We start from the raw sequence: 23,132 nt of genomic DNA, 5'->3' as shown, positions 1-23,132 counted from the left end.
TGCGTGCCCCACCCGTCCTTCCACATGGGCTGGGGGGAGGGAAGTTCAGGCTGGGTGTTGGGAGATCATGTGAGGCCTCCAAACACCCTTAGGAACTTGGACCCAGTGAACCTGGGGAAGGGGAGTGAGGCATGGGGAGGGGTCTTAAGGGGCAGCCAATCAAATTACCTTTCAGGGCCCCCTCACATGAAGGTCCCTCTGCCGCACGGGTCCTCTGCCCTGCACACAGGCTCAGAGGGGTGCCTCTGCGGGGACCCAGGGCTCCAGCCAGCTGGAAGGCATGGTGGGTGCGGTGGAAATCGCTAGACTCCCAGCCCCCACCCTACCATTTATTTGCTGAGCGTTCAGGCGCAGGGCTTAACCTCTCTGGGCCTCTATTTCTCCTTCTGCAAAATGGGTGGGAAGTCCTCAGAGCCCCACCTATACTTCGCAAACTGCCCAGAGCCTTCCTGAAGCCCAGCCATGTCCCCCTACAGACTCACGACGGGCAGTTCACCATCATGCAGCTGGTGGGCATGCTCAGAGGTGTGGGTGCCGGCATGCGCTACCTCTCAGACCTGGGCTACATCCACCGAGACCTGGCCGCCCGCAACGTGCTGGTCGACAGCAACCTGGTCTGCAAGGTGTCCGACTTCGGGCTCTCCCGGGTGCTGGAGGACGACCCCGACGCGGCCTACACCACCACGGTGCGCAGTCCACACCCCTTCCCAGGAGGCCCGGGGAGGGGCAAGGTGGCAGGGGGTGGGGGTGGGGGCTCCTCACACGTAGTCAAGTAAAGTTGGAAGTGTCAGGGTTGCCTTCAATCTGGGGCACGTCCTACCTCTTCTCTGCAGCTGTTTCTCCCTCCGGGAAATGCGAGCCCCCATTCCCACCCTTTCTGTACCCCTGGGTGGCCTGGGCAGACACCAGGGCTGGTCTCCCCCTTGTCACTCACTCTCGGGGAGATTTGGGGAGGGGTGGCGTCTCCCTGAATCACAAATCCACTCCAGAGCTGTCTGTAAGGATTGGCTAGAAACTAGCATTTTCAGAACGTGTTCCATAGAGCTGTGGGTTTCTCTAGAGGTGCCCTGGGGGCCGCCTTCAAGGCAGGAGGCTGAGTGGGCAGGGACCCAGGCCCCCCACCCTGCCTCAGCGAGAACCTTCCCTTAGGTCTCACCCACTGAGCGTCCTAATGAAGTTTCGCTTAGAGAAAGGATTTTGTGGCAAAAACAAACAAAACAAAAAAACAAAAACAGAAAACACACCAAAACCCCAAACCCAAAAAACCCAACCCAAGAAGAAGGAAAGAAAGGAAGAGCAGTTAGGGTGATGAGCAAGCCACATTCCGTGGGCTTGGTCTCTTGCTTAGGCATCAGCCTGGTGACTGATACTTACTGAGCACCTACTATGTTCCAGGCCCGCCACACACTTCCTTCGCTCAGTCTTCACGACAGCTGTGTGTGCAGGTCTCCCGGACCAGAACAGGTGCTCTAGGAAGGTGGAGGCCGTGTCTCCCCTCCTGGACTGCCAGTTTCCCAGCCTGGACCCAGTGCTTAGCTCCCCACTGCCGGTTGGGGAGAGGCCCTCAGCACTCCTGTGTGCCTTGCAGGGAGGCAAGATCCCGATCCGCTGGACGGCACCCGAAGCCATCGCTTTCCGGACCTTCTCCTCCGCCAGCGATGTGTGGAGTTTCGGTGTGGTCATGTGGGAGGTGCTGGCCTATGGGGAGAGGCCCTACTGGAACATGACAAACCGTGACGTGAGTGCGGGACCCTGGCTGGGCAGGGGCCGTTGGGGGCCTTGGAGGGAGGGACGGCCTCCAGCCCAGCACTGTGCTTGCCCCCACCCCAGGTCATCAGCTCCGTGGAGGAGGGGTACCGCCTGCCTGCGCCCATGGGCTGCCCGCGCGCCCTGCACCAGCTCATGCTCGATTGCTGGCACAAGGACAGGGCCCAGCGGCCTCGCTTTTCCCAGATTGTCAGTGTCCTCGATGCCCTCATCCGGAGCCCTGAGAGTCTCAGGGCCACGGCCACTGTCAACAGGTGCCTGGTGCCCACCCCAGCTCTGCCCAAGCCCACCTGCCCTCCCAGTATTTCCTGAGATAAGGCTCAGACTTAGTGTAAGCCCTGACATCTGGACCTCACCCAACCTGGGCCTCAAACCCCTGTGCTGCTTAGGCTCCTGACCCATCAAGTCTGGACCCCTGATCCCTGCCTTACCTGGGTCCCTGACGGCTATTCCGCCTGGGCCCTTGACCCCTGTCCTGCCTGGGCCCCTGACTGCTGTCCTGCCTGGACCCTTGACCTCTGAGCTTCCTGGGCCTCTGACCCCTGCCCTGTCTGGGCCTTCCTCAGCCCTCTCCTTGCAGCCTGGGGGCGAGCTTCTCAGACCCTTTGCCTACTGCTGAGCCTGGATGGAGGCCGAGGGCGGCTAGTGCGAGGGTCCCTGAGGGAGGCAGAGGCCCTGGCAGGCCACTTACCAAGGACCCCTGTGCCTCAGGTGCCCGCCCCCTGCCTTTGCCCAGAGCTGCTTTGACCTCCGTGGGGGCGGGGGGCGGCGGCGGGGGCCTCACCGTCGGGGACTGGCTGGACTCCATCCGCATGGGCCGCTACCGGGACCACTTTGCAGCCGGCGGTTACTCCTCCCTGGGCATGGTGCTGCGTATGAACGCTCAGTGAGTGGAGGGGCCGGGTGGTGGTGCCCGTGGGGGCGGGGACAGGGGGAGAGGGCAGGAGACCAGAGGCAGGCTGGCGGCTCCAGGGAAGGGGGACCTGGCCTCCCAGGCCAACCCGGTCAGCACCGCCCTTCCTTCACAGGGACGTGCGTGCCCTGGGCATCACCCTCATGGGCCACCAGAAGAAGATCCTGGGCAGCATCCAGACCATGAGGGCCCAGCTGACCAGCACCCAGGGGCCCCGTCGGCACCTCTGACCTGAGGCTGGTGGGGCCCGGGCAGCAACTAAAAGTGGCCCCGAGTCGTGTCGGCCACCAGAGGACTTGCGCCGGGTCATGTCGGCCATCGGAGGACTTGCAGGGTTGGCCGGAGGTCGGGCAGCTCCCAGCCTCTGGTCCCTCCTCTCAGGTGCCAGGGAGGCCAAGAGCTCCGCCACAGGACCTGGTGTTAGCCGGAGTCAGGCTGCCTGGGAAGCGGCATTTGGTGCCCAGCGTGGCTGGGACATCTGTCCCCGGCTGAGGCCTCAGTGACACTGAGCCTAACAGAGACATCACTCGCTTGCCTCTGAGAGAGAGAGAGAGTGTGTGTGTGTGTGTGTGCGCGCGTGTGATCACATGCTGTAGGGGTTGTTTTCATGAGGTCCTGGGAGCCCTTGTGAACATTTGTGATCATGTGTGTGTGTCCACCCATCGGAGCCAAGCACGGACGTGTGCCTGTGGTGTGCGTGCTTATCCAATTTGGTGGGGGGCATATGTGCGTGACCATGGATGGCACGTCATGAATGAGGACATGTGTCACGGGCCTGTGACCCGTGTGACACTGCCCACTGAGCATGGACCCAGGCCCCAGCACCCACAGGGATGAGGGAGAGGCCCATGCCCACCTCCCCCTACACCTGGAGGCAGGGAGTAGGGACCGCTTTGGAACTGCACCAGCACGAGGCCCACCCTTGTCTCCGCCCGGGTGAGCCCCCTCCCGGCTGTATCTCAGGTCTGCGCCCTCCCTCTAGCTGGTGAGGGGCCGCCTGCAGCCTCCACCTGGCTCCCACCGCTGCTTCGACAGGAAAACAGGGTTCCCGGCCAGCCCCTCTGGCCACCTACCGTGTAGGCATCACTGCAGAGTATGCCAGGTGCCCTCGGCTGGGCTTGGCTGCCTGGTCAGGGGCCAGGGGCCATGAACTTCCCTCTGGGCTCTGATGCCCCTCCCTGGCCCAGGGCTCCTCACTTGGAAGACCCTCTGCCAACCTCTCACTGCCTGTCCCTGGCCTGTGTCCCCATCCTAGGATCAGGGGCCATAAGATCCCAGCTTTTCAGCCCCCTGTCCACCCCTCTCGTACCACCTGGGGAGACCAAGGCCTAGAGGGGGGTTGTGCCTTGTCCAAGGTCACACAGCAACCAAGTTTCAGAGCTGAGGCCACCTGCCTGCCAGCCCAGCGCTCTACCCCCCCACCCCCCCATCCCACACTGACAGCCGTGGGTAAGAGGGGGCTTCAGGAGCTCCCCCATCCCCAAACTGACCCTCCCCTTTACGGCCCACCAGGGTATGTAAATATCTTTTTTCTACCATGTCAGAATATTTTTTCCTCACTCCTGACAATGCAAAAATGGTCTTCAAAGCACATAAAAAGCACCCAGGGTGAGAAAGCACCATCCCAGGGGAAGCTTGGCGGGCAGGGCCCAAGGAACCCCACCAGGCAGGATGCCTTGGGCCCCCTGCCGGCCCCAGAGGGAGGGGCAAACCCAGCTCCCCACCCCCAGCCCAGCCCTCCCCTTAGCCAGCACAGCTGTTCCGCAGAGACACCAGCACTGAGTCCCCCCTCCCTCCTGCAATAATTTGGGGAGTCTCAGCCCCGCCTAGGTGCCGCGGCCAGCTCTCTGCACCTCTATATATTATATTACTATATAGCCGAGCTGTTCTTTCTTCCTATGGAAGTCGGAAACATGGTCAGAACACGATCCGGGGAGGACCCTGACTTCCTCCCACCCCCAGCCCACTCTCACCCAGTTCCTGGGCTCTGATCCTCACCGTCGAGGGGGACACAGTGAGCCTGGCACTTGCAAAAGTGTGGCCCCTGCCCCGAGCGTGAGGTAGCCTTGGGGTCCCAGGATCTGCTTCTCTGTGGTCTTCATCCTGAGTCTTGAACGTACCCACAATGAGAATAAATTCTGCCTCATCTTTGCCTGTGTCCCCCATTTTTTTCCGTCCTTTCAACCTTGACGTCACCTGCTGAAGAGCAGCCTATGCTATGCACCTAGTGTATGCAGTCCATACATTTTTTTCTGTTCTGGTCTTACCTATTTTGGGAGGTAGGATTCATGCACCCATTTTAGATATAGGGAGACTGAGCCTTACAGAAGTCAACTCGCCTATAAAGTCAAGTTTGTGGGGAGCTGAGTCAGAACACTGGCTTGTCCAACTCCAAAGCCCATGCTCTGCTAGGAAGCACCCCTACAGGCCCCAAATTCTCCCTCCCAAGATGTGCGGATGGTGCTTAACACTGGGGCACAATCCCTTGCAGGCAGGCATTGCCCTTGCCTCAAGCTCTTTTGTGCAAGAAAGACATTCTCCGGAGGAGGAACACATAAGGCAGGAACATTTCATGGGAACGACTTCTTTGGGACCAAGGGGTCCCTTGAGAGATCTGGGTGCCACAGGGCAGGGAAGGGACAATAGGATGAAAACATCTGCTTTAGTTACATCAGGGGCTGAGGACCCACCTCTGATCCAGGAAAGAAGGGACGGCAGCAGAGCCAGGACAGTGGCGTCCAAGGCAGAGCAGAGCCCAACTATGTCCATTTGGGGAAGATGCCCCTGGGGGTCCTATTGATGAGCAAGCCCTCAAGCTGAAGGAAGATCTTCATTCCTGCACCTCCCTAGAATTGGAAACGTAGGACCGGGGAGAAAACAGGTTTGCTGTGTTTCCTATGTTATCTCACTAATAATCACAGCAGCCCTATGGATTGGTAGTATTGTCTCCATCTTACAGATGGGCACAGCATGCTCAGAGAGGCCAGTGTCCCAACTGGCAGAGCAACCATGTAAAACTAGACCCGTCTGATTTCTAGCCAGGTGTGTTTTTCCTGAAACTCTACAAATAAACTCTGTTCCGGGCCTCCCCGACCCCGCCGCCCCAGGACCAGCCATTTCCTATGAGGAAGAACCTGTTACCACACACTTCCTTCCCTAAGGGCTAATCATCAGAGCCTATGGAGCACCTACTATGTGCTGGGTGCCACTGGGGGATACAAAGGTGAAGGCAGACCCTATGCTAAGTGTCCGGGAAAGGGGGCATGCAGAAGGGTTGGAGGAGGTCAGAGGAGAGAAAGCCTGGAGGGCCAAGATTGTCACCAAGGGCTTCCTGGAGGAGGAAGCATTCAGCTGGGCACTGAAGGATGAGAAGGGTTTGGAGGTTCATTTCCCCTGTGTGAGTATGGATGCAGAGAAGAGGAAGAAAGACTAACAGCCACAGAAAAAACAAATGGGGTTCATGCATAGGAAGTCTCGCTGTCATGAAGTCAGCTAGTCCCTTCCAGTTTAATCTATATATTTTGTTTCCAATAAACCTCACAAGGGGTTTTCTCTGCAACTTGACAAGGTCATCCCCAAATGTATATGGAATAATAACCTAGAAGAGCCAAGACAATTTTAAAGAAGAGGAGGAAGAGAATGGGAGCCTCACCCTACCAGATATCAATAATTACTATAAAGCTCCAATAATTAAGATAGTTTTATTTGGTTCTGGGAATACAGAAACAGAGAAAAAGAACAGAGAATAATAATGCCTATGGACAGATCCAAATGTATTTGAGAGTTTGAAACATGACAGGGGTAAAGGATAGTCTAGTTAATGGGTGACATTAGGACAATTAGGACAACCCACATAGAAAAAGATAAATTAGATCCCTGCTGGTACTACTCACAAAATAAATTCCAAACTGATTAAAGTTTAAATGTAAAAAGCAGACTATAAAACTTTTAAAAGAAAAAAATAAGACTTTTAAAAAGACTTAAAAAAAATAAGACTTTTAAAAAGACTTTAAAAAAAAAACCAGGAAAATAACTTTATGACCTTAGAGCAGAAAATAAAAGCACAGATGATAAAGGAAGACACTAAGAAACCTTATTTCAATAAAATTGAGAACTTTTCCATGACATACATACAAAAATAGACTTGTTAGAGCCATGGCCGGGAGAATATTTGCAAGCTGTATAATCAACCAAGAGAGAATTAGTTTCCAAAATAAATTTTTTAACTTCAAAAAATCAATTTACCAAAACATTTAGAAACATAAGAAAGTGGGAAAAAGATATGAACAGACAAAGAAACAGAGAAAGAAATGTGGATGACCAATAAAGATATAAATAAGATTCTCAACATCACTGGTAAACATGGAAATGCAAGTTAACAGTAACGAGATAGGTATTGCACCAATTTGACTGGCAAACTTAGTCTCTAATGCTGGTATTCATGAAGGTGTTGGGGGAATAGGAATGTTTATAAACCACTAGTGGGGATGCAAATTGGTGCAACTACTTTGGAGAGCAATTTGGAAACAGTAAATTTTAAGATGAGCAAATCTAAGACCAAACAGCTCCACCTTAGTGTGTGCTCAGATTAGGTTCTCGAAGCAGTGCCTGAGATTCTTGTGCAGGTGATTTATCGAGGGAGAACTCCCAGGTGAAAGAGACAGGGGAAGGCAGAGAGGGTGGGAGGAAATGCTAGGCAACGATATGTTCTCATTGGAGATTATCTTCAATCTGATGCCACAGGGAACTCTGGAGCATTAATAATACCACAGAGTGGATCTGCCTTAAAGCAAGGAGGTCAGACTTGTACCCCGTGTCAGTCATTGATTGCCTATAGGCTGCCCCGTTGCGGGAAAGTGGGTGGTGTTGTATATCTTGTTGGGTGAGGACGTTCCCAAGAAGGGAGCAGCTATGAGCCCTTGGCAGCTAACTCTTACAGCACTTGCAGGTCAAAGGAATCAGGGCAGGGCACCCACAGTGTTTCCTACACATCCTAGAGAAACTCATACCCACATGCAAAAGGATACATGTCCAAGGATATTCATTGCACCTTGGTATATAATAGAAAAATGAGGAGCAGCCTAACTGCTCTCAGCAGGGAAACAGGAAAATAAGCTGTTTTATAAGTACAATGAAATCATCTACCATAGTTAAAATGAACAAAGTAGATCAACATGTACCAATAGGGATAAGGATAACACAGTATGGAGTGAAAAAATAAATGGCAACCGCATATATACAGTATTATACCATTTTTGTAAACGTTAACATTTTTTTTATTACGTTTCTTTATTTTTGAGAGGCAGAGAGAAACAGAGCATGAGTGGCGGAGGGGCAGAGAGGAAGACACAGAATCCGAAGCAGGTTCCAGGCTCTGAGCTGTCAGCCCAGAGCCCAACGCGGGGCTCGAACCCACGAACCGTGAGATCATGACCTGAGCGGAAGGCAGACACTCAACCGACTGAGCCACCCACGCGCCCCATGTAAACTTTAAAAACATGTGTAACAATAGAATTACAGGTTTCTAATCCGTAACTAGATAATGACAATACAACAGATAAACATAAACACCAACTTCAGCTTAGTTACCTCTGGGGAAGAAGGGCAAGGAAGGAAGGGGTACTGAGCTGTATTGACAGTGTTTTACTTATTTTCCTTTTTAAAATAGACTTCTAGCTGGTGTGTTTCTCCTAAAAGTCTAAAAATAGACTCTGCAAATTTGGTAAAATGTTAACACCCATTTAATCTTGGTGGGCACATCCGTGTCTGTTACATTAATTTATGAGTTTTCTGTATATTGAAATGTTTTATGATTAAAAATAAAGACTAAAAACCTCAAGGGTAGAGGTCTGAGAGTCGCCCTCAGGACGCTCAGTGTCTCCCGAGAAACAGGAACGGACTTTGGGTGAACGCGCAGGTGTGCGCTGTCCGTGGTGCTGAACCTCAATGGCAGCAGCTGGTGTGCTGCAAAAAAAAAAAAAAAAAAAAAAAAAAATCAGCAGGTCTTGTCAGCTCTCTCTCCAAACTGTGTTCCAGATGTAACCATTTATCCCCACCTACCACTGGTCTGAGACGCCGCCACCACCTCTCCCCTGGACATCTTAAGGGGATGGTCTCCCTGCTTCCTCTCTCATCCCCATAATGAAGGAATCTTTTAAAAACCAGACCATGCCACTTCCCTAATTACGACCTTCCAAAAGTTTCCTATCAAGTTTGTAATAACATCGAAAATCGTGGGGTGTCTGGGTGACTCAGTTGATTGATCAGTCGACTACTGACTTCAGCTCAGGTCATGATCTCACAGATCTCACGGCACGGAGACTGCTTCAAATCCTCTGTCTCCCTCTCTCTGCCCCTCCATGACTTGTTTCTCTCTCTCTCTCTCTCTCTCTCTCTCTCTCTCTCTCAAAAATAAGTAAATGTTAAAAATTTTTAAAATAATAAAATAAGATCCTCACCTGGCCTACAATATCCTACATGATCTGCTCCTTCTGGCCTCCCTGATCTGCCTCCAACCTTCCTCTCCCTCCCTCTAACCATCCTCTCCCTCACTCCTTTTATGTCTTGAACATACCAGGCCTTGGCATTAGCCCTGCCCTTTGCCTGGGATGTTCTTCCATGTCGATAAAAGGTTCAGCCTGAGTGTGGCCACCTTCCACCTGAGTCACATTCTACTACGTTACCTAATATTATTATATTTATAGCGTTTACAGCCAGTTGAAGTTATTTATCATTTATTTACTTGCTTATTTTCTGCTCCCATAATTCAGTAGGGTCTGAGGAAGCAGGTACTGCATCTAATTTACTCAGTGCTTTACCAACAGTACACAGCACAGTGATGGCCCTCATTCATGTGCAACAGATATTTATTGAAAGAATGAATGTATATCTTCCGAGCACCTGTTCTGTGACAGACCCTATATTTGGCAGAGGATATGAAGTCTAGAATAAATAAGATCACTCTTGCCCTCAAGATGCTCATAGACTGAAGAAAACATAGAAGCCAAATCACAGGATCATGGAATGTTGGAATAAGTCCCTTTGCTCTTATTATAGATTAGAGGACTTTAGGGGAATCAGCTTGGTAATTCTCCACACGCTTCTTCTTTCTTAGGTAAAGAAATCCAGCCTTGCCCAGGGAGGGAAATGGACTCACCCAAATTCACATGGCATCAGAAGCATAATCTGGCTCTGAGATTCTTCACCTAACTTCCTATAGTTTGTGTTTAAAGAAAGGTCCCCCAAAGCAGTTTCAGACACTCTTCTACCTTCTGGCTCTTGGTTGCCCTTCTAGGCACCACCTGCAGAAGAGAAACAAATTCCCATAAGAGTGATTTGAGGAGTAACAGGAAGTCCTCAGGCAGATGGACGCCTTACCTTTTGATCAAACATAACACCTAGATTTTCACCATTAGGATCTCATCTCTTTGAAGAAGACTTGCTGTCTTTGGATTTCCCTGAGAAAACGCAAAATCTCCCTAGAAGAACAACTCTCTGAGCCCCAAGTGTGGACAAGTCCAGCCAAACCTTCTTACCCCTATGAGGGGACTCACTGGGAGAAGAGAATAGATAATATGGTTGGGGGTTAGAAGAAGTGTGGAAAGAGGTGGTCCAAGATGCCAAGCAAAACTGGTGCCACCCATGTCTCTTGTCTCATCCCCTCTTCTTACTCCCCCACAAACCCACAGAGTACCTTCCAGCCATGAGGAAATACCTGCAGACTCATAAATACTCTTGGCCCTCTCCCATGACTGTGCCATGTGTCTCTTCCACTAGAGGAATGTTCCTCCTCTCTTCTCACCCTGGGTAATTCCTATTCATGCTGCAGCTCTCAACCTCTGGGGCCTCTCCCTAATTTAGGGTTGGATTTCTTTCTTTTTGAGATCCCACAGACCCCAGGATTCCACATTAAAGCACTTATGTTGCACTGTAATAGATCTTCCACCTTCACTGTTGACTGATTAAGGTCAGAACTGTCCCTATTTAGCCAGAGAACCCCAGTGCCCAGCCGAGGGCTGGATCATGGTAAGGATTCAGTGACTGATAAAGGCACAGGCAAATAATCCTTCCTGGAGTCCTGGGTATCTGCCTATTGTCAGGCCAGTTTCTTTCTCCTTCCCTACCATGTGACTTTGAGCATGTCACTTGCCTCTTTGAGCTTCATTTAATCACTCCTCACCTGTAAAATGAGGTCAGGGCTTAAACACACTGCACAGGCTTGTCTTGAGGATTAGAGGATAATATGAAGGTAAGACAGAGGGATAGTGCCTAGTGTTGGTCACTACAGCAGGAGGAGGGTGGCTGGGTGTCTCTGGGATGGTGTAAGGGCAAGGCTGTTGGTGAGTGCGGGTGAAGTCTTGGAAGCAGGAAGGGGTGGAGAGCCCCAGTAGTTTAGAGTCCTGCCTTCCATGACAGCCCTCACTGTGTGGTTCCTCTATCTCTCACATCACCCAGGGGGTGATGACCTAGACCCATGGTCACCTCTCATACTCCACCCCCAATGCCCAGGCACCTCATTAGGGACATCTCCATCTCCCCCACCTCAGGCTGCTGGAGAAGGGTCAGCTGCTGGTGTGAAATTCACAGTCCTTGGAGAGTTTGTATTTCCATGTCTCCTCTGTTGGGGCTGGTAGAAGGTGATGAATAAAAGATGGGAATGGGGGGAGGTCCTGTGGCTTTAAGAGAAATGTGACGAGCATTTAGAGTGGAGAGATTAGCACAAGAGCTCCTCTCTGAATACCAAAAATAAGGGGTCCAGTATCAAATGCAAAATAAACCAAAATAAACCAGAAAGCCACCATTCTGCTTTGATATGTCAGGGCCCCAACAGAAGAAGGGGACCTGGGGACCTTGGGTAAATGTAGAGAGTCAGGTGAAGGAAGCTGGGAACCATCAGGAAAGAAGTTCAAGAGGACCATGGCCAAGGTGACCTAAGGGCTGAGAACGGGACAGTGAGGGGAGGAGATTCCAGGTGCAGCCCCCTCCCTCCCAATGCTGACATTCTTTTGGGATGCTGAATGTAACAATCACCCCCAACACACACACACACACACACACACACACACACACACACACTCCTGTGAAAAGGACTGTGAAGAGAAGGTTGTCTGTATGGCATTTAATGGGAGCCTAAGTGGGTGGCTTATTGTTATTAATAATAATGAATCACTATTTACTGCACTTTTGTCATGTACCAGACAGTGACAAGTGCTTTCTGTGCATTACACCTTCCAGTCCTCACAGCAGCCTTATGAGAGTGTTATTATTACTATCCCCATTTCATTAATAAGGAAACCGAGGCACTGAGAGGTTATGTAACATGCTCCGTGTTACAGAGCTAATGAATGGTGTCTAGGGATTTAAATGCAGGTCAGCCTGACTCCCTGGGGAGTGGTAATGGTGGGTTGTGCTGAGGGGAATGGTTAAGAATGTGGGCTTTGTCCAAAGCTCAGGAATCACCAGCAGTTCACTCCTGTATCTGTCTTCTGGACAGTTGCTCCTGGGGGAAAGCATCTAAGACTCCAAGACCTCATTGGCCATAGAGGATGAGTGATGGGATAAAGGGGTGAAATCTGTTGCTGTATGTTTTTGCTTTGATGTGAGTGGATGACCATGAGAGGTTGTGTGGACACTTTTGTTCACTTGGTGGCATATGGCTGTAGAAAAGGGCACATGTGGCTTTGTCTTCAAGTGTGTGTATGACTGTTGGTATATGACTGCATGTGCATGTGTCTGTGTGAGTATGACTGTGATGGGTAATCATATGCTATGAAACTGAGGATGGCTGAGGTTTACAGATATGTTTTTGTATGTAGAATTCAGTGATTAACATACATAAAATGCACAAATATATGTGATTGGTATAGATATATTATTGTATATACGCTTGTGTGTGTGTGAAGAGTATAAGCATTTCCATGACTGTAACATGAGCCAGTGTGTGACATATGAGTGGTGTGCCTGTGTGTAGAGGGAGGTAGGATCATGTGTGTATGTGTGTGTGTGCCAAGACCAGATGGTCACCTCTGATACCCTCCCTCCCCCAGTCTCTTCCCCAGTGACAGAATTGAATGTCTGTCAAAATGCTCAAAATAGGAGTCATTTTGCCTCAATATAAGGATTCTCAGGGGGGCATTCTGGACATGGAATTTTTAACTGCAGATGCACAGCAGAGTCCCAAAGCCCTGCTTAACCCATGCATTTGGCTCTTCCCCTGAGGTCTTCCCAGTGTCCCTCCCAGGCAAGGCAGACACTCCTGGCTCTATTCTCAAGAAAGACCAAGCCTTGGGGCACCTGGGTGGCTTAGTCAGTTAAATCCTACTGGCTCAGGTCACGATCTCACAGTTCATGAGTTCAAGCCTTGTGTTGGGCTCTGGGCTGACAGCTCAGAGCTCAGAGCCTGCAGCCTGCTGCAGATTCTGTGTCTCCCTCTCTCTCTCTGCCCCTGCCCCACTTGTGCTCTCTCTCTCTCTCTCTCTCTCTCTCTCTCTCTCTCTCTCAAAAATAAACATTAAAAAACATTTAAAAGAAACGGCAAGCCTCAGAAGGATTGTGTGTGTGTGTGTGTGTGTGTGTGTGTGTGTTCTTCTTCCTATCCTTTCATAGCTGGAGAAACTGAGGCTCAGACAAATTAAGACTCTTGCCTGCAACTTTAGGCCTAAGTTGCTTTCCCCAAAATTAGCTTCCCTAATTTTCTGAGATTTATGCTCCATAATTTCGCCTAACTCTTGTCCTGGTGAAATGAAGAAAACCACTTATTCATTCAACAGTTATTCAGCACTTCCACCATGTGACCAGACGTCAGGGTCTGTCAAACTATAACCAACTCTTTGAGGATTAGGCAGTCATCTTCCCCAGACTCCCTTGAGTCTCAGATCCAAGGGGGTACTCTCGCAGCCCCGCAATGGTATGGAGCTGTCCTTGGTACTGAAGCTCCACATCGGGCGTCTTCCAAGGCCTGATCTGGGATCACCTCTGGATTTGGGGAGGACCTGAAGCTGAACTACTGGAAGCATAGAGTCATGATCAGGACAGGTGATTTTCCTGCCATGCACCATTATGGCCTGGCACATCTAGAGCCTCATCTCTCTTCTTGTCTGAACATTTCTCATGGAGCTTCTTAAAGGCTGGGTAAGGCTGATGCAACCCACGTCTTGGTTCAATAGTATTTGCTGGACTGTGCTAAAGGAAAAACAAAACAAAATAAAACAAAAAAAAACCAGGCCCTTGAGTGGGCCCATGGGAGGATACCATGGTGGAGGTGGTCTGGGAGCCATATCAAGGGGAGACCCTAGTGAGGATGTTAGAGCATCACCAATCAATTGTCTTTAGATCTTGGAGGGACTGGCCCGGGAAAGAGACTCAGACTAGCTCTTCCAAGAACCAGACAGTGGTGACTTCAGGAAGAGATGAGCTTCCCAAAGGTGAGAAAGACAAAACATTCAGTTTTTCTGGGGTAATCATGACAGCAGACCAGCCCTTAGGCACAACGATTACCATTTTTTGAACACCTATCATATGCCTGCCACGACCTAGAGAAATATATACCATTAGCCCCGTGTTACAGATAAGGAAACTGAGGTCCAGAGAGGGGAGGTAACTTGTTCATGATCATGTGGCTGGCAAGTAATTGGGCTGAAATGACACCCAGGCACGTGATCCCAACCCTGTGCTGCTAACCTCTGTGCTACAAAGGCTCCCTGAACCTATCCAGAAGGTGTGGAATTCCTACCTTCTCCCTCATGTCTCCCCACAGCCTTCTCTCAGCTCCTTCCCCTCCTTCTCCCCTTGGGTTGAGTTTTAAAGATGAAATAAATTCAAAAGGGATGAGGCACCCAGCCCAGAGTCTGGGGCCTGATCCGATTAACACTGATGTTCCTTTCATGAGGGAGGGGACAGTGTTTCTCACCTGCAGCCCAGGGCAGTAGAAGAAGCTGCCTGCAAATCATCAAGGCCTCCTGGCTCTGCAGGCCCTCCGAGCCACCCTGCCCCACTACCTGCCATCACCTTCCCCTCCTCCTATGTTCCCCATGGCCCAGCCACAGCTCTCAGAAGCTCCACCAAGCTCCAGCTGCAACTCCCAGACATCCTGGGGCAGCAAACCAAGCCCATACTTGGGATCAGACCAGAGTCTAGGAGATCCTGGCTCTGCCTTTTCCTAGGAGACCTCAGAGAAGCCACGTAAGCTTTGGCTTCTCCTCCAGTAAAATGGGGAAGATGCCTGCCTCACAGAGCCTTGGCAAGACAAGTTAATATATCTAGGGCTTCGAACATAGCTTATCTTCTCTTGGTTAATGATCAACAAATGGTCATTACTGCTACTACTATCATTGGATGGATGAATGGAAGCATTTCTTACCCTGAGTGCTGATGACCAAAACAGGACATGGATGAAAATTAAGGTGGTTGGAGGTGAGGCCCATCCATAGAGGAGACATGTACTCCTAAGGGAAGCCCCCAATTTCTCTCCACCAGTCATGTTCGCCAGGGGCAGCAGGGGGTGAGCAGCAGAGATTCTGATGGACCAGACCCCAGTTACTGGGTATTTTCCCAGTTATTGGCCTGACCTTGTACCTGATATAAGTGGGAATCCCTCAGATGGAGACCAAAGGCGTCTTGATCACTGGAAAAGCTGATGCCGGACAATGAGGCTTACATCTTAGGACTAGTAGGTTTCCTATGGTGAATCCCAGGGTCCCACAGACTCAAGGGCACTGACCCTAGCAGCCCAACCAACCACAGAGGAGCAGGGCACACATGGGCTTCCTGTGGGCAGCCTGGCTCCCAGAAGAAAAGATCCCGCCACCCTCCTGCTGAGAGCCCTTGGCTTGAGCACTTCCCCTCTCTGAGCCCCTGTTGGCTACTCTGTGAAATGGGGACAGTAACAGAACCTACCACATAGAGCTGTAGCCAAGGTGACAGGGTGCAAATGAGGCAGGGGAGTAGCAAGACAGACGGCTCCCTCCAACTCTTCCTGACCCCCACCTTCCCAGGGGTAGGGCCTTTCACTGGGTCTGAACCTCCCACAGACACCTGGGCACAGGTGACCCACAGAGGGGTCCAGGAGTTGCCCCCACTCCCCGACCATGGAGCAGCTCTCAGCAGTGGCTCTGAACCTCCCTGCATCGCGTGCCAGACAATGCATGGGGCTGTGAGGAGGAGGAGGAGGAGGGGAAGAAGCCGGGAAGCCCGAGGCCCAGGGGAGCACCCCGCACGCCAGTCTCCCTCACGTAAGGGGCTTGACATGCAATATGAAGGCATCTATCAGGCCTCTTCCTCCCTCTTCCCCCTCCTCCTAAGCATACCTAGGGAAGCTCCCCAGCCTCTGCTCCAACCCCAGCCTCTCTTCCCTGATGGTCCATCTGTCCATCTGTCCTCTCAGTGGGTAGACTGGTTGCCTGCTCCTCCTTTGCTCTGCTTCCTAGACTGTCACTACACCTGTCGGTCTGCCTGTTGGTTGTCAGGCTTCTTGTGGGTCAGACTGGCTGTCAGTCTGTCTTTCTGTTCGTCTTTCTCTCTGTTTTCCCATTAAGTTTGTCCTGTCAACGGCCAGACTGGCCTCCCATTTCTCAGTCTACCTGTAGTCTGTCATCACAACTGTCAGTCTGTCTGCTTGTTAGCTATTCTTTTATTGGCTAGCCTGGTTGCCCATCTGTCTGTCAGTTTGTGTTTTCCTCTGTCTAGGCAGTTGCTGTGTCCTGTCTTCCTATCTGTTTGCCTGTATCCACCTTGTGATCTCCACCCCCATTTCTCTCCATGTGTGGAGCTGGGTTCACTCATCACCAAAAGCCACCTCGCTTGGTCACAAACCAGGGCTGGCTGTCCCCAGCAAAGCAGAACAGGCAGGCTGGCACGCCAGGAGGCCCCTCCAGCCCCCCAGCCCCGGCTTGCCCCTCCCCCAGCCTCCATGGCACAGCCTCTCCCTTCAGCCCCACCCTCCTCTCTCCAGCCCTGGGGTGTTAACAGATTTATTGAAAGGTATTTGGGGAAGACTCGGTTCAAATTAATGGTGAAAATAAGGTTTTATGATTCCATTTCAGCTTTATTCCTCTACTGATTTTCTCCATTATCATTGAGCATCAATTGAGAATGGCTGTTCTCTGCAGTATTTATGGTAATACAGGTTAATGTCTGAGTTCGAGGAGCTCAATTAGCAAATTCATGGACAAGGGGGCCCGTTTGCGTTTCTCTTATGAGCCCGATGATTCATTAGCCACAGGGAGATGCTGGGTTTCACGTCCGCATACAAAACGCCAGCCTCTATTCTCTCCCAGGCATGTGGTGCCTGGCTCAGAGCTGGTGTTCAGGGAACAAGCGGGTCTTTGTTCCCTGTACCCATCATAGGCCTTGGCACAGAGTAGGCCCTCAATATTTGTTTGCCACTCAGCCCAGAGCACATGGCAGACATCTCTAAACATTAAATAAATCAATTAATCACTTTCTCCCCCGTGCCAGGCCTAGAGCCTAGAACAAAAGAGGTGCTTACTATTTGCTAAAGAAATTGATACACCCCAATCTCCTGTGCCTAACATAAGGTTGCCACATGGTAAATGCTGGATGAATGTTTGTTGACTGACCAACTGATTGACAATGAAGGAATGAATGAATGAATGAATGTCACTGGTCTTTTCCAGCAGCATGGCTGCCTAGATTCCCAGAATCGTATCCTGAGCGTGACTAGAAGAAACAGAACTTCAAGGAGGGGGTCCTAGTACAGAAGATCTAGGACTGGAGGAGACATGTGGAGTTCCTGTTCCTTCCCTAGGGCCAGACTTCAGGAGGTGGAGCAGCGACTGCCAGGTTCATAGCTTCCGGGTTTGCTGGGCTGGGGCGTCCAGGCTGAGCAGAAGTGTCGCAGGTGGCACCCACCCATCCTCAGCTAGTTGCCCAGGCCTGATCCTCAGGGCGGGGAAGCTGCACAGAGAGAGAAACCTCGTTCCCGTAGTGCCTTCCCAAGACTGCTCTTGCTGGAGACTCATCTCTTGGTGATGTGGGGCTGGGTGATTGGTCTCATTTTTGCAAATGTGGACATGAAAGCCCAGAGAGGGCAAGTGCTTGTTCCAAAGTCACTCAGCAAGTTAGTGGCTGAGTCAGAATTTGAGCACAGGTCTTGTATGTTCTTTCCTCTGCTTCCTGCTGCTCCCAGGCCCCACCCCTTGTCCTCTCTGCGCCCCTGATTTTCCACACCCTCCCCTACTAGAATGTCAAGTCAACGAGGGCAGGGATCCTTTCTGTGTTCACTGATGTCTCCCCCATGTCTGGCACTGGGCGAGCGAATTATAGTAAGCGTGCAATAAAGCCTTACTGAATAAGGAATGAATGGTGAGCCCCATGCCAACCCGTGAGGGCAAGAGCGTAACAACATTCATAGCACCTCCCACTTACGATGTTCCTCCTGTATGTGTTAGACACTGGCATTACTCCAGCCTGCTCTGTGGGGAGAGTGTGAATCCTGTCCTCGTTCTCAAAGAATCTGAGTTTAGAGCGGTGACTCAGCTTGCGCCAAATCGCACAGCTAGCGAGTGGTAGAGTCAGGGACAGGATTCCGACACAGTGCGTTCTGTACCTGAGCCCTGAGCCCGTACGCACGGACCACCTGCCCTCTGCACCCCTTGCTTGAAGCTGAGCCCACCCAGCTGCCCACTCACCAGCTCCAGTTGAGGCCGGCCCCTGGAATGACGGCTCCCTGGCCCCAGGCAACCTTCGGGGTGGCCTCCTGGGGCTGAAGCCAGAGCTGTGACAGGGAGACCAAGAAAGGGCAGGCCCAGGGGGGGCGAGGCGAGGCCCCGGGCCGCTCCCTGCCCACACCGCCTGCCTGGGGTCTCATCAGTGTCAGCAGAGGCCTCTCCATGAGATGAGGTTGACACTTCCTGCCATGGGCTGCCTGTCTCTCTCAGGAAGGGGGCTCTAGTGGGAGGGGGTGTGGCGTGAAAGGCAGGCATGACAGCCAGGCCCCGGAGACCGGCCCAGCGTGCCCTCCTTCTCCAAGTGCTTACCGAAGGAAACAGATGCAATTCCCGCCCCACGCTAAAGGCTCACAAGAGTAGCTGCCGGCATTTAGGGCTTGTGCGTGCCAGGCAGCGTGCTGAGCACTTCACGCACACCCTATCCTTTGCCCTCACAACTATGCATAAAGGAGGCCTGAGGAATAGCCCCATTTTACAGTTAGGGAAACTGAGACTCAGAGACGTGAAATCCATTGCCTAAGGTCACACAAACAGAGCAGTGGATGCAAGCCCAAGTTCTGTTTGACTCCAAGCTCTCGCCCTTAAACTCCACTCTCAAGAGCGTCGGTTGAAAAATGTAAGTCACATAAACACGGCCTCTGGTCTCTGGAAACCTTCTCCTGCAGCTTAATGAGATTGGGGAGTTAGAAGACACAGATTCAATCCTGTTTCTACCACAGACTCCCTTGCTGTGTGACCTTGGGCAAGCCACTTAACCCCTCTGATCCCCAGCTGTGACATCCTTAAAATGGAGATCTGTGCACCGATGTCTGAGAGATCATCCTGTTCGCCTGATCCCCGGAGGCCCCGCCACCCGTCTCTCTGACTTCCCCGGGCTGAGGAAGACTTTTATATTGAGAAGGAGGAGGTGGCCCGTGGCAGTGAGTCTCAGAGAAAACAAACAGCACAGCCTGTGAGAAGGTCCCAAATTGTGGAGTGGGACAGAACCAGGTCCTCATTAGGGATCTGAGGACCAGAGAGAAGTGACTTGCCCAAGGTCACACCGCACATTAGCATCCAGGAAAGGATTCCCAGGCCAGCACCTTCCCCCACACGGCTGCCACAGCAGTAAAAATGTTCAAAGAAATTTAAAAGCTTTACCTTTGGCCCTTAGTTTTTTTCTTTTTAAAAATCTTTACTCCTTTATCTTTGAAGAGAATAAAACATTGGGGTTCTTGAAAACTCTTTTTTTTTTCATCCTTTTAAACAAAAAATAAGCAAACTCACTCTAGAAGACCCTGAAGACAGAAATGGCATGTGGGCTTCCTCTTGCCCACCCCCTTCCCCCCCGAGACCGGGCGGCTGTCTCTCGGAGTCCCTGGCGGCTGGCACCGTCATGGAAAGGCCCGGCGGGGGGACTTTCTGGACCAGCTGCTGTATAAGCAGCTAGCGACTTCAGACAGACTGGAAAATCAGGCGCCACTTCAAAGGCTCAATGACAGGCGGCAGCGGAGGTAGGAGCACGGAGGTGGCCTCCCCTGACGACCAGCCATGGAGGGGAGGCACGGAGAAACAGCCAACAGAAGGACAGGCACCACCTCTCCCCACCAGCGAGGAAGCTCTTACAATATTTGTCCACCCCTGAATGCCAGCGGGTGGATGCGCCCGCTTGGGGGCCGCGGGAGAATAGAGTTCAGGCCTGGCGTCCGGGACAAGGGGGGCCTGACCCCTCCCAGAGCCAAGCTGCGCCTGCGGAGCTGTGGGTCTCTGGCCGAGGGTGGGCGGCTGGGAGCCCTGCGTGCCCCCGCCAGGCGGAGCCAGAGGGTGGGAAAGACCCGGGTCCAAGTGCCACGCCCCCCGCCACGCGTTCCAGGCCCGGCCACAGCCAAGCTTGAGGCCCCACGGTTCCTCTCTCGCTTTGCAGAGGAGGGGAAGCTGGATTCATCCACACCATTGAGGCAGGAGGAAGCCCTGCTAGAAGGGGGCGGGGGGCACAGGTGCGTGTACGCGCGTGCATGTATGTGAGTGTGCGTGCGTGTGCGCGCACGCTCTCACACGCAGGTCTTCAGCGCCACGTCCTTCATATCGCACCTTGCTAGTACTGCCCCATAGCTCATCGCACCCCTGGGCCCCTTTCCCCCTCACTTTCCTCTGTCCCCCTCCCATCCATCCCAGGCCATGCGACCTCAAACAAGGGACCCCATCTCTCCAAGCCTCAGCTTCCTGTCTGTGAAATGGGACACGTCCCTCTGCCTTCAGGGGGCCGTGGAGATTAGCGAAGCGCGGGAGCTCGTGCTGGCACACACGAGCCCCCTGGTGTCCACAGGCCCTTCCCCTCCACCCTCCACCCTCTTCTCTCCTCCTCTCTCCTTGGTTCCCTCCCAAGGCCTCTCTGTGCCTCTGTTTCCCCATCTGTAAAACAGGGATAACGCTACCTAGCTCCAAGGCTTGTGGGGAAGATTAGGAAAGATGCAGCATTAGGGGCTGTATTCCTAGTCATCCCGATGTCTTAATACTGGCATATAAATGTGAGTAGTTGTTACTGAGTGGGAGAGGGGCATTTGTGTGTGTGTGTGTGTGTGTGTGTGTGTGTAAGGGTTTGCACCAATCTTAAGTGTACTGCAAAATGACTTATTACATACACCTATGAAAACACCACTCAAAATAAAATGTAGAGCATTCCCAGAATCCCAGAATGTTCTGTCTCCCGGTTAATACCTCCCCCTACCACCAGAGCCAAACACTATTCTGGATACAGCCCGAGTTTTAGTCTAGAAAATCTGCGGGGTCAGACTGCACACAGGAGAATGGATTGGACAGGCACAGGTGAGGCGGGGGGGGGGGGGGGGGGGGGGGAGGAGGGGTGGGTGGAGAAGGGACCAGGGAGCAGGTATCTGGGCAGGGATATAGCAGAGATTGCATTCGAGGTGGGGTGGTAGGAAAATGCTGGCTGCCAGAGAAGGCCCCTAAGCCTGGGGTCTCAGGGGACCCCTTCTCCAGGAGCCTCCCGCTGCCTGAGGGAGAGAGGAAGCGTGCACAGTGGCTCGCAGTCACGTGCCTCTGGGGATTCTGGGCGGGGCTGGCCCAGCAGAGCCAGAAACGTGGGCAGCTGCTGCCCCTGGGCCTTTGATGTGACAGAGATGGAGACACACACACGCCCGACAATTAATTAATTGTGACTTTCACCGTGCAGCGGCCGCTTCCTATTGATCTCCGCCCGTCTGGAGTGAGAGAGACAATTAGGAGGGAGCACAGCGGCGGCAGCTAATTACCCACAGAACGAAAACCGTGCCTTTCAATTTATTAAACTTTTATCACAAAAATAACCGAGCCGCCCCCTCCTGCCGAGAAGCAGAGCGGGGGTGCTGTGGAGTGGCACCCCCAGTTAGCCTTTCACGGATATTAAAGGGCTGGGAGTGGTGACCACCTCATTGCCACAGAAGACTCCATGCACACATGGGCTCTGGAAAGCAGCCGGGAGAGAGGGGCTGTCATGTCCCCAAAACCAGCCCAAGGCTTGCGGCCTGGGTTCTGAGCAAAATCAGACGGCAGGGCCACATGAAACCGGGCAGAGGCCTTCGAGGAACCCCGAGGCCTGGATGAGGCTTGGGAATGTCCCGATCAAGCTGCCAAGGCTCTTGGAGTCCAACCGGTCCCACCTCTCCGGTGACAGAGGCAGCCTGGTGTGCAAGTGTCAAGGAGGGATGCAGCCCCTGGTTCAAACCTCAGCCAGGCCTCCTGGGGCTTTTAATGCCTACCACTATTTAGCGTCTGCCCGGGGGGGGGGGGGACTACCAGTCCCATTTTACAGATCCAGAAACCGAAGCTCCGAGAGGCAGAGTGCTTGCTCAAGGCCATACACCTGTATGGGCTAAAGCGTAGCTGGAAGCTCTACTCGCTTCGTCTTCTTCCACCCCGTGGCCTGGGGCAAGTGACACCGTCTCCCAGAGCCCCCATTTTCTTGTCTGTAAACTGGGAGTGATTATATCAACCGTGCAGAAAAGTTGTGAACATTTAGATGTTAGAAAAACAACGCAACAGGGCACCTGGGTGGCTCAGTCAGTTAAGCGTCCAACTCTTAATTTCAGCTCATGGTTCATGAGTGTGAACCCCGAGTCAGGCTCTGTGATGACGGCGTGGAGCCTGCTCAGGAATCTCTCTCTCTCTCTGCCCCTCCCCAGCACGCTCCTTCTCTCTCAAAACAAATAAACTTTTTAAGAAAAGAATAAATAAAAAACAAACAAAAAGCCTGCCCTCCTTGCAGCATGGCCAGCTGCCATTGCCATCAACAACAGGGAAACTGAGGCTGAGATGGTCACTGACCCCCGGCCAGCAGACGGGCTGTAGAGGGAGCAGAGGATTGCCAGCCACAAACACCTCTAAGGTCAGACCTGCCTCTGCCTTTCGCTGACGTCTGTGGGGGACCCTGAGCAAGTTACACACTGGCCAGACTCTGATGCCCTTGGTTCTGTCTGGCTTTGGGACGCTCTTTGATAAGCGTCCTCCCACGGAGCCCCACGAGCAGGTGGGATAGTGCATGTTACAGATGAGGATGCCAACACCATGAGAAGGCGAGGAGGAGGCTGGGCATAGACAGAGCCAGGCGGAGCACCTGGCCTCCAAGCTCCCAAACCAGGGCCCTTTCTGGCCACAGCTGCTACCCTGGCCTGGCTTTAATAGCAGACCCCATGCCCAGGCTGACCCCAGAGGCCAACCCACGAGCTTTGCTTCCTCTCCTCCCCACCAGGTCAGGCCAGCCTCTGGAGAGGCTGCAGACTCATTCCTAC

General features: G+C 52.4%; 1 protein-coding gene across 1 annotated transcript in view; it reads left to right on the top strand.

Moving 5' to 3' along the window:
- The window catches only part of EPHA8 (EPH receptor A8), a 35,940-nt gene extending 31,108 nt beyond the window's left edge, over window positions 1-4,832 (top strand). The window contains 6 exon segments of the mRNA XM_053898832.1: window positions 477-686; window positions 1,589-1,738; window positions 1,831-2,021; window positions 2,479-2,527; window positions 2,529-2,653; window positions 2,796-4,832. Coding sequence (XP_053754807.1) covers window positions 477-686; window positions 1,589-1,738; window positions 1,831-2,021; window positions 2,479-2,527; window positions 2,529-2,653; window positions 2,796-2,910 — 840 coding nt within the window. The 3' untranslated portion in view covers window positions 2,911-4,832.
- Window positions 4,833-23,132: the final 18,300 nt, after the last annotated feature.

The sequence above is a fragment of the Panthera pardus genome, unplaced genomic scaffold (genome assembly GCF_024362965.1).
Source record: "Panthera pardus isolate Hobbes unplaced genomic scaffold, ASM2436296v1 HiC_scaffold_11, whole genome shotgun sequence".
Taxonomy (NCBI): Eukaryota; Metazoa; Chordata; class Mammalia; order Carnivora; family Felidae; genus Panthera; species Panthera pardus.
The sequence above is the reverse complement of the archived record's forward strand: the minus strand, read 5'-3'. Positions and strand labels throughout refer to the sequence as shown.